This window comes from Camelina sativa, chromosome 7 (genome assembly GCF_030686135.1).
Source record: "Camelina sativa cultivar CO46 ecotype springtype chromosome 7, ASM3068613v1".
Classification (NCBI taxonomy): Eukaryota; Viridiplantae; Streptophyta; class Magnoliopsida; order Brassicales; family Brassicaceae; genus Camelina; species Camelina sativa.
Window position 1 is genome coordinate 18159349 of NC_141886.1, and position 16173 is coordinate 18175521.

General features: G+C 36.4%; 1 protein-coding gene across 1 annotated transcript; it reads right to left on the reverse strand.

Moving 5' to 3' along the window:
• Nucleotides 1-4045: 4045 nt before the first annotated feature.
• Nucleotides 4046-15205, reverse strand: LOC104704659 (TOM1-like protein 2). The gene is made up of 4 exons (XM_010420707.1): nucleotides 15018-15205; nucleotides 6746-6806; nucleotides 6376-6645; nucleotides 4046-4117 (listed from the first exon to the last, which is right to left on the reverse strand). The coding sequence occupies exons 1-4, from the start codon at nucleotides 15203-15205 to the stop codon at nucleotides 4046-4048; spliced, it is 591 nt and encodes a 196-aa protein (XP_010419009.1).
• Between the last annotated feature and the right edge of the window lie 968 nt (nucleotides 15206-16173).

The window sequence follows — 16173 nt, forward strand, 5'->3', positions numbered from 1 at the left end:
TGAACTTGCAACAATGATTCTTGACTCTGAATTGCCTTTTCTTCAGTTTCATTTATAGCTTCTATATTACCTGATCCACTTGTAGTTAGTTCCTCTGATTCACTGTCAGATTCACATCCTGTCCACTGGTTAAATGAGTAATCATCAAAGACTATGTTGACTGATTCTACTATAGTGTCCAACCTCTTGGTGTAGATTCTGAACGCTGTACTACTCTCTGAATAACCAAGAAATATTCCTTCATCACTTTTAGAATCAAATTTTCCAAGATAATCTTTGTCATTCAAGATATAACATTTGCATCCAAACACATGGAAATAGCACAGATTTGGAACTTTTCCTTTCCAAAGCTCATAAGGGGTCTTGGTCGAGTTCTTCCTTACATATACTCGGTTTATGATGTACCAAGCAGTGTTTAATGCTCCTGCCCAGAATCTTTGTGACACATGATTTCCATGGATCATTGCTCGAGCCATTTCTTGCAATGTTCTATTCTTCCTCTCAACTACTCCATTTTGTTGAGGTGTCCTTGGAGCAGAAAACTGATGTGAAATACCAGTGAGGTCCTGTTTAGGAAATTTGACTGCCTTAGTGGCGACCCTTGTGATATTTTGATGATCTTGTGGGGTCATGAGGTATTCAAGTGAGGGAATATGTGTTGGTAGGACATCATGATGTTTTACGGGAACTATAGGAGGGAGACCTAGTTAGGAGATTGTAACATTCGCGAACCAAATAGTTGGTTTTGGGAGTGGGTGTCGATCGACACCAAGGGGAGTGTCAATCGACACCATAAATTTCTGGTTCGACCGGGTTGATTTAAATTGTCGATTTGGTTTGGTTTGGTTTAATTTAGAATCTCTAACCTACGTTTTTAAAGGGGGAAGTCGACTTGAGTGTTTGGGACAGCCGTTCTTTGTCGCTTTCGAGAGAGTTAGAAGAGGGAATATAGTTTTTGAGAGATTTCAGAGTTTTGGCGCTTTTCCTTGGAGATCTGTTGCTTTGGAGTGAAGATCTTGTGCTAGGAATGAAGGAGAAGCCTTCTACGGGTTGGATTCTTCGTTTTTGGGTCATAATCTATGGCTGATCTAAGCGTGAGAATTCTTTGTTTTGCTTGTTTTGTGCCTGTTTTTGTTGTGTTCTTGTATGCTTTTGATTGGTTGTTGGTTCTCATGAGTTTCCAGAATTTTTGGGAGAGTTTCAGAAGATTTGGAGGAATCGGAAAATGGATCTTCAACTTTCGGTTTTGGGCAGAACGTGTCTATGGAGTCGGTGTCGATTTAGACAGGTGGGTCTCGGTCGACACCAAGGGGTAGACGGCACAAAGACTTGGCGAGTGTCGGTTTTAGTGTTTCCGGGACGAGGAGGGGTGTCAGTCGATCTCAAGAGGTGGTGTCAGTCGACATTGAAGGGCAGTGTCGGTCGACACCAATATATTTCAGAAGCGGCTGATACTTATGTCCCTGGTTTGTTTATGTTTGTTTGTTGCTTGTTTAATATTGAAATCTCAGTTGCTTGTGTGTATAGCCCCAGTAGATGGAAGGATTGCCTCACTGAGTGTTTATGACCATATTTATGCATCTCAATTTGTGTTTATGGTGCAAGTAAAGACAAAGTGTGATCGTGCAATCAAGGCGATGAAGAGGAGGATGTTCTAATGGCTCATTGATGTTGTGACACTCCGGTTTCAGAGACTTGCAGAGAGGTTTAAAAGAATTGATTTGGCCACCTATGTCACCAAAGTTTACTTATCTTTTCGGTTAAGGGACCTGAGAGAACTCCAGAGTTAATCGTGCTTGAGCTGGAGTAGTCTTAGGATGGGTGACCTTCCGGAAAGTGACAATTGCTGACTGATGTTATGGGTTTATTGGTTATTAGATAATTGCTGACTGATGTTATGGGCTTAATGATGTTTCATTTTTGCTGTTAAATTGATTGGGGTTAGGGTGTTAGTCATTATGAAATCATTAGTTTAATATTGCTTGAGAAACAAAAATAAAAGGGTCAGCTCGTTTTAATTTTTTTTTTAAAAGATGTATAATATAGATTAGATTTAAATTAAATGACTACAAATAGTTTGAATTTATGTAATGAATGTTGATTCAAATGTATAATGGCATAATAGTAGTTAATATTAATTAATGAAAGTTATCTATATATAGAAAATTGGCTTTTCACTATTCTCCTTCCTCCACCTCATCACTTCTTATTTTCAATTTTCACAAATTTATCCACATTATCAAATACATAAAATATAAAGTTAACTCATCAATTAATTCACTCATTTTTGTAATATTTTTATTATTAATACAAATAGTAATTTAAACTAAAATATAAACCAAAAGAGAAAAGAAAAAAAAACAACCAAAAACTATATCAGTGCAAAATATGTATAGAGATTACATAAATAGGGGATTGCATCGGTCAATGCATATAGTGCATCGGTCGATGCAGGTTCAGTTTTCTGCGATTTGAGTTAAGTTAAACGCTGCGTTTTGGGTTAGGAAAAACCCTTAAACTCGATTTTTGTCTCATTAGGCGTGTTTAGCCTCTTTTGAGAGAAACAAAAGAGAGAGAGAAGAGTTCTTGGTGTGCTTGAGTGTTCTTGGTGATTTCTTGGAGTTGGAAGCTGTTTCTGTAGAGATCTGTAGCTGGAATCATTGTAGGAGCTTCCTAGGAACGTTTTCTTCTTGTGTTTGAGTCAGATTTCTTTTGTGGCAAAGGTAAGTGCATGACCATGGCTTATCTAAGCTGGAGATATCTCTGATTTGCTTGTTATGTGTTGTTAGGCTTGTTAGACTGTTATTTGGGACGTTGGGAAGCTTTCTTGTGGCTTAGGATCGAGTTTTGTGGTTGTAGGAACGAAGATCCGGCGAGAAACTTCGGGGGGAAACGATTCTCGGCATTGCATCGGTCGATGCAGTTTGGGCGTCGGTCGATGCAAATGCGAGGACGGCGCGTAAAATCTAACGTTTTCGTGCTATGTCGAGCATGCGTCGATCGATACAATGGGAGCATCGGTCGATGCAATTTAACCTTGCATCGGTCGATGCAGATCTTGCATCGGTCGACGCAACCTCCATCTGGTGTCGGTCGATGCATGTTGATGTCGGTCGATGCATGTTGATGTCGGTCGATACTGAGTCCTGGTTTGTTATTGTTGATTGTTGATTGTTTATTGATGGTTAGAGATGTCTCTATTGTTTGTGTGTATAACCCAGTAGATGGGAGGATTGCCTCACTGAATGTTTATAAAATACTCATACATTACAATTTGTGTTTGTGATGTAGGTAAATGCAAAGTGTGATCGTGGAATCAAGGCAATGAAGAGTAGGATGTTCTTGGGACTCGATTGGATGTTGTTTGGCATTGCTATGTTGCTAGAGTTGGGTCATTAGAAACATTGCTAGGTTGCTGGTTCCATGTTTTCTGATGATTGGTTATGTGAGTATTGTTATATTGATTATTGGTTATTATTTATTGGATTATTATTTGGACATTGGTATCTGTTATTTCTGCTGTTGGTTGTGCTTGTGGCTAGGTGGCTAGTGGGTATGAGACCACTAGTTGTAGTTTATTATTTTTATTATTTTTAAAAAAACGGGTCAGGTAGTTTCACTCTTAAACAAAAAAGTTATTCAATTATTGGTGTTAAATTATTAATTTATTTTATTGATTAAAAGTCGGTGTATATTATTAATTTCAATTATAGTATAATATAATTAATAGTGTGTATATATATATATACAAGATAAGGACCTGCCCGATGGGCAGGTTTAAAGTTTTGTCAATAAAACTAAATTTAGCAAAAATATATTAAAATTTATTGTACATTATTTATAATATTTTATACTATAATACTATTTACCACCACCTTGAAAATATGTATATGAACAAATTAATCTAACTATTATATGTCTCTTTACTTTCACGTTTGCATAATTTTTTAATCACTAAAATTGGTGGCTCAAAAATATTTTGAATAAAAAATAAATTACATCACAATAGTGTATGACTAACCATGGAGGGAACCTCGGTTCCGCTCTACTCCCTTATGGAGAGAATCTTGCGTCCAACCTCCTCCAGCATAGAGAGAACATCGGCTCTGCCCTCCTCCTGTATGGAGAGAACATGTTCACATCTTTTAGTTATCTAACAATGGCTTGCTCCATCAACCAATGAAACTAAAAACTTTTTTCCAACGTCACAAAATCTTGTGATAGTAACTAATGTTAAATTTCCCAATGTATTTCATGGAAGTTTCTTTGACAAACCATGATCTAGCCTCTATCTCCAAGGTCATATGGATCTATCAACAACGATTTATGTTTTCCAATCAGTCTGTGTTTGTTGTAGGCTTATGTTTGATTAGCCTATTTTATCCAACCATTAGGTTGATAACCTTCTCCTCTTTATCTCCTTTTGAGATTGAACGAATGGTAACAATTATGTTTGCACAAAAAAAAAAGTCTATGACCAATCAAAGTTGAGAAATTAGAAGATAATTAATTTGACATAATTTATGAAATAATAGAAAATTATAAACACGGTAATATATGAAACTCAAATAATTCAAATAGAACAAAGTTGAAAGCATTTTGAATAAATTATTTTGTTAGATGAGTAATATGAGACGATCTATGTTTATACTTTAGCGAGTATTTCCATTTTTAGAAATAATAATTTTCTGTATATTTTCCTTAATCTCTTTTCTATTTTATGAGAAAATTTATTCAAATGAGCTCATTGTTTTTTAAAAAATTTCTTGCTTCGCACTCTCTTCTAAGACGTACTCTCGTTCGACGATAAGAACGCTTTCTGTTTAGTTGATCTAGTATTATATAACCTCTGTTGTTATCTTGCACTTATGTATTCATTTTTTTTATGCTATCTGTCCTGAAAATTAATTGAAATAATAATAACATCGTGAGAAATTTTTAATCCCCAAAACCTTAGTTAGTATGCATAAGAAACTTTGTTAACACTTCAAAGTCAAAGATTGCGTAGTATGCATTATGAAATTGAGAAACAAAAAAAAATTCAAAGAAACAACGACGAAAACACGTGGTAATATTTAGGAATCTTTTTATATAGTTGTTTTGATTAGACAACCTACAAACTTCCTTCGAGACTTGTTCAAGAACAATGATGTGTCAAACAAAAGGTTAATAAAAAACAAAAAAACAAATTTTTACCAAGAAAAACAAAGCTAGTCAAAATTATTTTGTTTGGTGAAAAATATGTCCTCATCTATTTGCTTACATAGAGGGGTGTATTTACAATCTTTTTCCTTTTAGGTTAACAAAGTTTTTTTAATATAATAAGATTACAATTATCTTATGCATCGTTTTACCAAGCTTGAAAACTATGATTTTTGATCGTTAAAATTGACATGTGTCACGATCTGATGAGTTACTAACTTTAATATGTGATTTATGATCGTTAAAATTGACACGTGACACGATCTGATGAGTTACTAACTTGGATATTTAATTGTTAAAACTGACACATGTCACGATCTGGCGAGTTTTTAACTTTGATCTCTGATCCTTAAAACTAACACATGTCACGATCTGGTGAGTTAATAACTTGAAGAACCAAACTTTATATAATAAGATATATATTAAAACTTGAGACTATGTTTGTTAGTTTTTATATTATAAATTCATGTAACCAAATAAAAGTAGAAGGATTTAATGCATATTATTATCTAGAATTCTGCATAATATAAAAAGGTAAAATAGTTCTTACAATTACAAATCTCATCGAAAAATCTTCAAAATGTCTGTAATTTTTTCGAAGATTGTATAAATTTTTTCCGTATGTTTCAAATAATTTGTTTAAAGGTATTTTTCATCTAAAAATTCGAGCAAAATGTAATTTTCGATCAATTAATTCCAACAAATTTGCCTTTCTTGAAAGTTAGGCAGATATGATCAGTTTATACATATGATTTTTTTTGTATATTTTGTAGTATTTACTATTATATATATATATATATATATAGATTTATTTTGTAGATTCTGTAAATCTAATATACTAAACCTTAAACCTTTGAAACCTAAATTCAAAAACTAATATTTGGAATGATTGTCATAATCCAGAAAATCCTAACCAAAATCTTACTCAGAACTTCCGAAATTGTGAGATCATATTAATATTACCATGCTCACCAAGCTTATCCCTAAGCACTCACAAAAACCCTACTCTCTAATTGATAGTCTATAAATACTGCTCTTTTTCCCAGCTCATATTTCTCCAGTAAAACTTTCAATGAATACTCAAAACAGAATTTGTAAAGAAAAATATACACATAGCTGAAAAAGATTAATGTTTTTGAGAAAGCTTAACGAGCAAATAATGCAAAATATTACCTCTGTGTGATTCGGCTTCCCTTCAATATTCAACATGCTAGAGAGTAACTCGAAGCTGTTCCTTGTAATCTCAATCTGTTCTTTCTTATCCTCTATCGATAAGTTCCCAAAGTTATAATCAAGACCTTCATCATCCCCACGATCCTGAACTGGATAGCTACCAGGTGGAGGAACTGGAACAGGCCGTTGCATGAGAGACTCCAGAGAGGTTTGTCCCGGCATTGAATTCTCTTCACCACGAGTGTTTAAACCGTTTTCGCCTTCCAAGCCCTAGGAGAAATCACAAACAAACACACAGGAATAAGAAAAACAGAGAAGTACGCATATAATAACAAGAAAACGTCATTGCATGATAAGCAAATCAGATTACCATATAAGTCTGATGAAAAACAGGAAGATAACTAAGATCTTGGGATTGTCCCCAAGCTCTTGTAAAGGTATAGAGAAACACAACACATTGATTCACACTTGGAACGCGCCAAGCCAACGCTTCTTTATTTAATCTTATTAACAAAATTTATCTCTTACAGTGATACAATTTTGTCTCGGCCCTTACTTAACCTATTCTACCCAATAAGATTGATCCCGACTAAGAATGAATCTAAGACTTTCTCTTTTCTATCTAACACAACACTCTATGTAGATCTAAGAGAAGAAAACCAACCCTCTCTCTTTTTATCTATAAGAGAAGAAAACCAACCCTCTCTCTTTTCTATCTAAACTCTCACCAGTGTAGATCTAAGAGAAAGAAAACAATTCTCTACGCACTTAATCACCTCCCTGATTAACGTCACAGAGAACTGGGAACACACCTTTTAAGCCTTATTTTTCTGGCTTCGAAGTTTACAACTGTATCAATATTCTAGAGTGCTCAAATTGGCTCGTGGCCTACTCCTATAATATATATACACGACTTGAGAAACCCTAAAGGGCGGATCTCCAAGTATCAAGGGATAAGGAAACTGTTTGCTCTCATCCTTATCTTTTCCTTATTTGTTGTAGAGAATATTCTTCATATCTCCAAAGATAAGAAAACTGTTTGCTGCTCAAGTTTATCATTTCCTTAATTTGCTGTAGAGAATATTCTTCATATCTCTAAGAACAATCTCGTATATATCTTCAATGCCAAGTAAGCAACCTTCTACGACACATCATCACATCCACTCACGTCCTGCCACGTCAGCTCACATATCCACGTCAGCAACTCAGGCGTTTGTGATCTGATGCAGCTATCTTATTGGCACAACACTCTGTTCGGCACAACGACTTGTTCCTCTCAGCGAGGTTTTCTAGAATCTGCGTTTACAATCTCCTCCTTTTTGACTGAGTTTGATACTCAAGCATATCTCTGGTTTAACCTGAAAAGACACTCCAACAAACACAAGCCAAAAACAGAACAAGCAAGAACTAGAAAAAATAACAGTAATTATCTAGCAAAATCAATTAACAGCTTGTTCAAACAGAACTATAATTATGAACCTAACAATCAGAAACCCCTGCAGGCTGCAGCGGAAACCATGTTCTTAATAGCTCTCTAATTAGACTTAATCAATTGGCATATTCTCAATTATTAACAACCTAAGATAAATAATTATCACCAACCTAAGATCAACCAATAGATCAATTAAGTCTCCCCCATAAACAATGATTTTTCCCCTAAATCAAGTAGCTACAAAGATTCTCCCCCATAAGTACAGAACTCCTTAACATTAGGCGTGAACTCCTTATCATTAGGCGTGAATTAGAATTATATAAAAAACCATAACCATAATCATTCTCCCCCAGCTTGAGTGATCAACTAAGTCAAAAACAGCCATATGTATCACAACAGCATATTGAGTTATGGGAATCACTTACCTGCTAACAGTGCTTCGCATCCTTAAGCACTTTGATGATCAGCCTCTCACCTATTGAACAGCTTCACGTTTGTAGGCATTTTGACTCTCCTTGCAACCACAACTGAATGTTGGGCAATAGGACGTTGATAGTCGAGAATTCGAACAACAAGTAGCTCTTTGATCGAATCACAGTGTGACCTTGACCATACACAAGCTTTGCAAGAAAAAACAGCAGCTTGTGTATCATGTTCTACACTTTCAAACCTCAGTTTCACTGTAGAGAAACTTCATCCTTGCATCTAGACCAGTTTCTTTGAACGATTCTACACAAATGAGCTACCTAATTGGATGAGCTAAGCACATATCACTTCTCTAATTCGTCATCTGTAGGGAACTGAAACATATGATCATCTGTTTACTCAACAATCATCAGTCTCACATGTCTAATACCAGCCTAGCCATTTACTCCACCACAATCAAACAAAGAGTTGATTGTACATGTGAAACTCTAAATGCACAGTTTTTCACAAGAGCATTCACTGTCTTGATCAAACCCCTGACAGTTGACAGATTAGCCCACAAAACTCATATACCTTTGGATATGTAAGGCTTAATCTCAGACACAGTTTTTCGGAAGCCCAGCAGCTTCAAACATCCTCATCCATCATTATTAGAACCAAACACAAGCGTTCGTTCTTCAATCATTCAATGGATGTAAACGACCTAAAACAGAGTATCACACACCTCTGTTTTCACTGCAGATAACATGTCTTATCACAATCATATTCACCTGTAGATCATCAAGGGTGAGACGATATCCTGTCCCTCTTTTGTTAACTCCACGACACTGAAGTATCAACACACTTCTGCAGATTTTCTCTTAACTTAAGAAGATGTCTTCTCGGTGATTCAAATGATAATGCACACGTCAAACAGCTAGTGGGACATAGACACTTTCTTTGTAGCACAATCCATCTTCTGGTAACAGTCCCTTGCATCACATACTTTGATAAAAGAAGGGTCTGAAATGAACAGCCACCTGTTGTACAAACATGAAAGTCAAATAACAACTTCCAATCATAGTCTTCTGTCTAGGAACACTCATCAGCCTCTGGTACTGATAGTTACATTCCTTTGCATCATGGAACGGTCATTATACTCTTTTATAGATCTAGACCCAATATCAGTCGTTTGATTCACCTTCAGACACATGACGACTCAGCAGCAATCCTCTAAAACACTTTCATAGCTTGAACCAGGTTGTGAGTTTTAGTAACATCTACTTCCAATCCTTCAGAACTCTTAGTACACCCAAATATTTAGATGAACACTCAGCTCTTTGATCCTACTTCCATGATCAATCCATCGTTCAAAATGTCAGACCCTTGATCTATTGCTGTTCTATGGATTTTACCACTTAGAGAATCATGATCATTCTTGTGAGTTAAAACAAATATGCTTAAACCTGAAAACACTTAACACACATTAGTGCACACCTGCTGAAAACATACAAGCATTCTTCATTAACAATATCTACAATCAGCCTAGTGTTACATCAATCAATCATATGGTTTTAATTATGCAACATTGATTTTACAACACATTTATTCATTTCAGCCATTTACACACGATCTCAGACTTCCAAACATAGTTAAACACAAGAAGTGAGGGAACCAGAAAAGCAGTAGACCATTAAGAGCACTATTCTATTATTTTTTTACTTCTTAAAGCAAGAGGTTTTCATACCTTGAGATCTGTTCTATGATGTGTGCCAACTACTTGTTAGGGACTTCATCAGAAATTACCACAACCTTTTGTGAATCTTCAAGAAAAAGTTCTGTGATCAGTGGCTAGTCTTTCGCTCTGACATGCCTTTGATTCTCATGGTTCACTATCAACATGAAGTACGCAGCTGGAATTTCCTTTGGAGAGTGCATTGACAGGAGTGTATCAAGTCCTTTTCCTTTTTTTTTTTTTTTTTTTTTGACTTTGCTTGACACACTACCTTGGAGCTTAGATTCAACAGACATGAATGATCTTCACAGTTGATGATATGAACAATCTTCTGCTGAATCTCCTGGTTCCTATCAGCGATATCACTTGACTTCTCAACCGCGAATATTTGTGCATTCCCTTGTTATTATTCTTCAGGGCTCTGTTGCAGACTTACCAGCCACATTACTTTTTTTTTTTAAACTTACAATCCACTGGTACTCCATTCAGAATGGAATGCATTATAATGCCTCTCCTCAGCTCTTTGACCTCTTCCTTCACGAAAACGTTTTACGAGATTCCCAATATGAATCGGCATAACAGGCAGCTGTTTTCCACTGACTCTTGCTTAGACAGAGTGTTGATCTTTTATACATTCTAGAAATTCCATGGCCTGTTCTGATGCATGTCCCTGTATCTTATCAACACAACTCACCGAACATATTAGATCTCACAAACATAAATGAATTTTCTCAGAAACATGTGTTGATCCAAGTCCAATGGTTTTGTAAACAAATCAGCAATTTGCAAATCAGTGCTCTAATGTTCTATTACTATCAGTTTTTCCACAACTACTCTATGAACAAACTGATATTCAGGGTCCTGAAATTTAATTTTAGTATCTAATACATGATCTACAACAATATTAGCAAACAAACAATTATCACACAAAGTTGAAGCATAGTTTGAGAATGTACCGTACGCTGTTCTCAATTGTTTGATCCTCATCAGGTGACTGAAACAGGTTCCCAAAACATTAACATTAGATCCAACAATTGAACAAGGTACCTTAACAAGCTTCTGAGCGTAGCAGAAGATCAGCTTTGTTCCCAAAAGGCAATAGCCACCAGATCCTTCACGGTGATTTAGAGAGCGATATCTCTTTAAGTTTCTGCTAGCTCCTTTCGTCAAGATCAACCCTATGTTGCATGAGCCTTTGACAATCCTTTCAGCAGCTTGCATGTGTGATACTTTACAAATGTCACTAAAACACCCACAACTTGCAAGAACATAACAGATGACTGGTTTGCTGGTACGACACATCTTTTGACGACTAATCAACCTACCGTGCGAGTTACCATTTACACAATCTCTTAAATCAACTTTAAAGATAGAACATTTCCAACTCCCATGGGTGTGGCTTCATCTTCACTTCTTTGTAAATCACATGCACTGATCAAACCTTTGGCATACTTGCATTGGTATAGGAATACCTCAAAACCTTGCAGATGCTCTAGGTAAACAGTTTTCTGAAAGAAGCCATTCCTAGAAATCCTGGAGTTGAAGTGAAGGTGCTGCGTCTAGCCAGCTCTCCTTAGAGCTTTGTATGACCACTCATGCCTTGTTCTCCACAACTTGTCCACATTTGTCTCTTGTGTTCTTGAAGACCCACAAACAATTGACTTTGTTCAACACAATGATTTTATCAGCAAAAGTATAAACTGCAACGACATTCGTAGACCTAGTAGCCACCTCTGTAGCTTCGCCCGTCTGAGATAGATCACATTGTTGCTGTTTGAATCCATTTGCAAAACTCTGAATTGCCATACCATTAATTACATCCGAACAACTCTGCGTAGTAGCAGTAGACACAACAACTCTGCCCTCCTGAATCCTTCCAGCAGCTTCTTGATGGATGTGATTCTCACAATTTCCTGGCTGCTGCAGCTTACACTTAACAGAAGCAAGTTAATGTGTTCCTTCTAAGATCATGTCTCTAGGCATCATAGAACACTGCTGATTGAGCTCTTTTGCTTGTGGATTGGACGACCTCCATATACAATAGCTATTATGAGAGCGCTGACCTTCGACTTGATATTGTGGCGCTCATCAACCACCTGACATCCTTTCTTGGTGAAGGTAACATCGAAACCCTCATTACACAACTGACTGCTGCTAATGAGATTGGTTCTTAGAACATCGACAAGGTAGACAATGAGATTGGGCTGATCTTTACCACACCTTTGCCTTTGATTTTACCTTCAGCTTCATCTCCAAAAGTGACCTTGTCAGCTGAGCCTGCTCCAAAGTTGTGTAGCCTTCCTTGATTCTCAGTCATGTGTCTTTAACAAGCACTATCAAAGAACTAGTGCTTCAACACAACAGGCTGTTGATCATCAACAGTTTGAGCAACATAATTCATGTCACGCTTAATGATGTTTACTCGCCTGTATCTTCGAACATCTTTGTGACACTCCTTCAGATGCGTGAGTGGTATAGTACAATCTAGAAACTTGAAACAGGCAGCTTTGTGGAGGTTCTGATTCGCATAGTAACAATGACATGTTCAGATCTTCGACACTCCACAATCTTACCCCAACTTCTGATCTTTTCTTTGTGGAATTTCATTTGGCGTATGAGTTGACTTACACGATTCTTAAATCTGTAACAATCAACCTTAATATGACCAATCACACCACAATACCAACAACGATGCAGTTTCCCTCTCAGTTGTTCACAACAATCATCTGTTTCGTCTTCTGTACGTTGGACTCAGACACCCGTTTGAACAACATCACCTCCATTTAACAGCACTTTTGTTCCATGACCTTTGTATGAAATATTCTGAGCATACAAGGACCCATTAACTACACTCTTGACACCGCTTGAGTTTCCTCCATGATTTCTCATCGCAGTTTGAAATCAAAATACCCTTGTGAGTGATCAGCCCCTTGTACAAATCTTTTGCTTCTTTACTCAGCTTCTTGTTATTCTTTAGCTGATCCTTAAGGCATTGTCTCAACACAGACAAAATGACTTTCTCCTCAGACAACAATTTCTCAAGAGTGAAGACTCTACAAAGCAGCTCTTCCTTCTCAGACACCAGATCATAGTTCTCCTTCTTCTGCAGAATCAGATCCTTAGACAGGGTGATGACTTGTTTCTCAACAGATAAGCCAGCCACATCATCCTTAGGCTTCAAAACAGACTTCTGATTCTCATCATCTTCTTTGGCTGGATCAATATCACTCCATGACAGACAAGATTTTGTATGACCACAGCCTTGACGATTGTAACACTTCAGCACACTTCTTCTTTCAAGTGTAGAGCATTCTGATTGGAAGTGTCCAGAACCTTGATATTCAGAACTTTGAGATTCTTTCTCTACACTAGATCTAGATCATGAAGATTGATACTGATGTTGTACATCCTTCAGCCTTCTAAACTGCTTCTTGCTCACTACTTCCTTATTCCCTTGAACAGACGTCTGAGTTTCTACAGTCTTCAGAGTGAATGATTCCTCAGTCTTTTGACCGTTCTTTCTCATCTGCAGTTCATCTGTCTGAACTAATTTTACCCACGGATCAACCTTCTGTTTACCAGAACTTAAAGCACATTTACCATCAGATTTGTGAGAAAGATATCCATGTGATAAGCTTCTGAGAAATTCCTTGACAAACCTCTTATCCTTGTATACCTTCTTCAGCACTACCACTTCCATATAAGAGGAGCTTAGATGACTGTTGAAATGATAAGATGGTGATACATCAAATTTTTCCTTCTTCACCCTTCTAGTTTCCTCAAAGAATGCTTCCAAAAGATCCCAAGCTTCTTTTTCCGACATACACACTTGCACCATCGCGAACAGATCCATCGACAAGCAGCTGAAAATAGTAGATAGCGCTTCAGCGTTTTGTTTTCCCTTTAACTTCTCCTCAGCCGTCCAAAGCTTAGAGAGATTTATTACAATTTCTTCTCTCATGTTCGTAAGTGTTGGAGGTGACCATCCATCTTCAACAGCGAACCAGGCTTTCATATCATGACACTGAATCATCTGTCTGATTTGTGCTTTCCAATCATATAATGCTCAACGTCAAGCATCAGCGGATTGTTCTCATCAACGAACTGTTGTGGATTCTCCATACCTCGTCTCAAGATCTCACCTGTTGAAAAGATAAACAATTCTTTTATCAGGCGTCTGCTATGATACCAATTGTAAAGATATAGAGAAACACAACACACTGATTCACACTTGGAACGCGCCAAGCCAACGCTTCTCTATTCAATCTTATTAACAAAATTTATCTCTTACAGTGATACAATTTTGTCTCGGCCCTAACTCAACCTATTCTACCCAATATGATTGATCCCGACTAAGAATGAATCTAAGACTTTCTATTTTCTATCTAATACAACACTCTGTGTAGATCTAAGAGAAGAAAACCAACCCTCTCTCTTTATATCTATAAGAGAAGAAAATCAACCCTCTCTCTTTTCTATCTAAACTCTCACCAGTGTAGATCTAAGATAAAGAAAACAATTCTCTGCGCACTTAATCACCTCCCGGATTAACGTCACAGAGAACTGGGAACACACCTTCTAAGCCTTATTTTTCTGGCTTCAAAGTTTACAACTGTATTCTAGAGTGCTCAAATTGGCTCGTGGACTACTCCTAAAATATATATACACGACTTGAGAAACCCTAAAAGGCGAATCTCCAAGTATCAAGGGATAAGGAAACTGTTTGCTCACATCCTTATCTTTTCATTATTTGTTGTAGAGAATATTCTTCATATTTCCAAAGATAAGAAAAATGTTTGCTGCTCAAGTTTATCATTTCCTTAATTTGCTGTGGAGAATATTCTTCATATCTCTAAGAACAATCTCGTCTATATCTTCAATGCCAAGTCAGCAACCTTCTACGACACATCATCACATCCACTCACGTCCTGCCACGTCAGCTCACACATCCACGTCAGGAACTCAGGCGTTTGTGATCTGATGCAGCTTCCTGATTGGCACAACATTCTGTTCGGCACAACGATTTGTTCCTCTCCGCAAGTTGTTCTAGAATCTGCATTTACAGCTCTAATAAGCTGAAAAGCTCGCTTCCTGTTCTCAGGATCAGCTTCACCGTTCTTGACTAACCAAACCATCTTCCTCTTGATAGCTCTTACAATCTCGGCGCCGTTAAACTCGTCGTTGTTAATCTGAGCACAAATCCTCATGTTCATTCCCCAATTACCAATAATCCACAAATCCTCATGTTCATTCCTCATGCCCACAATCAAAAGCGATAAACACATACACAAGAGCTTAGTTACCAATTGTTTGATCAAATTAGGGGAGATTTATAGAGACCTAAACCAGTTCTTTTTTCTCAGTCAGTCCCCTACGCTGGATGAATCCTCTCTTGGGGCATGTGTGTTCATCTGGTAATCAACCTTAGGGAAGACCAACAACACAAAGAAAAGAAAAATGATATTTTTACTTTGGACTTATCAAGTAGGAGCAGCATACTGTAACACCATCATATGCTTTAACAAGACCTCCAATTCCAAGTTTGATTCCACAAATTAAATATCTAACGAGAGAAGGAACGTAGAAGAGGATTTTGTATTGTTATAATTAATTTTTATTATTATTCCTCATTAGCTCACATGTAAAAGTTATAATGTGTCGGCTGTACGATCTTCGTGTCCACGACAGTTCTTGACAAACATGGTTGTTTTTATGATGTAACCACTCTAGAGGTTATATGGTTCACCCCGTTACAAACTCCCTCTTCCTGTTTTCAATTATAGATCGATATAATTTTATTACGGGATGGGGTTACATGGCAAATTTAAAATAGAAATTTAAAATTTTATTGATTTAGTGTTACATCTATAATAAATAATTATTTTATCATATCAATATCAGAATAATAAATATATATAATTAATTTGATTGTAAAAAAATATTTTTTTTCTCGTCGTGATTTAAATCATAAAATTAACAATCAAAGTATAATAACATAATCTTAGACAATAAACAAAACAAATTAACTAATAAATAAAATTTAAAAAAATAAAATTTTTGGTAAAAAAAAGTTCGTCCTGTGGTATATCGAGTGTTAAAATCTAGTCTATATTTTTTTTACAGCAAAAAAATCTAGACTAGTTTAAAACCCTATATTTGTTATTCTAAAGGATGTATTCAATCTAATATTTCAAATAATTTATATTTTATGAGATTTTGATTTTAT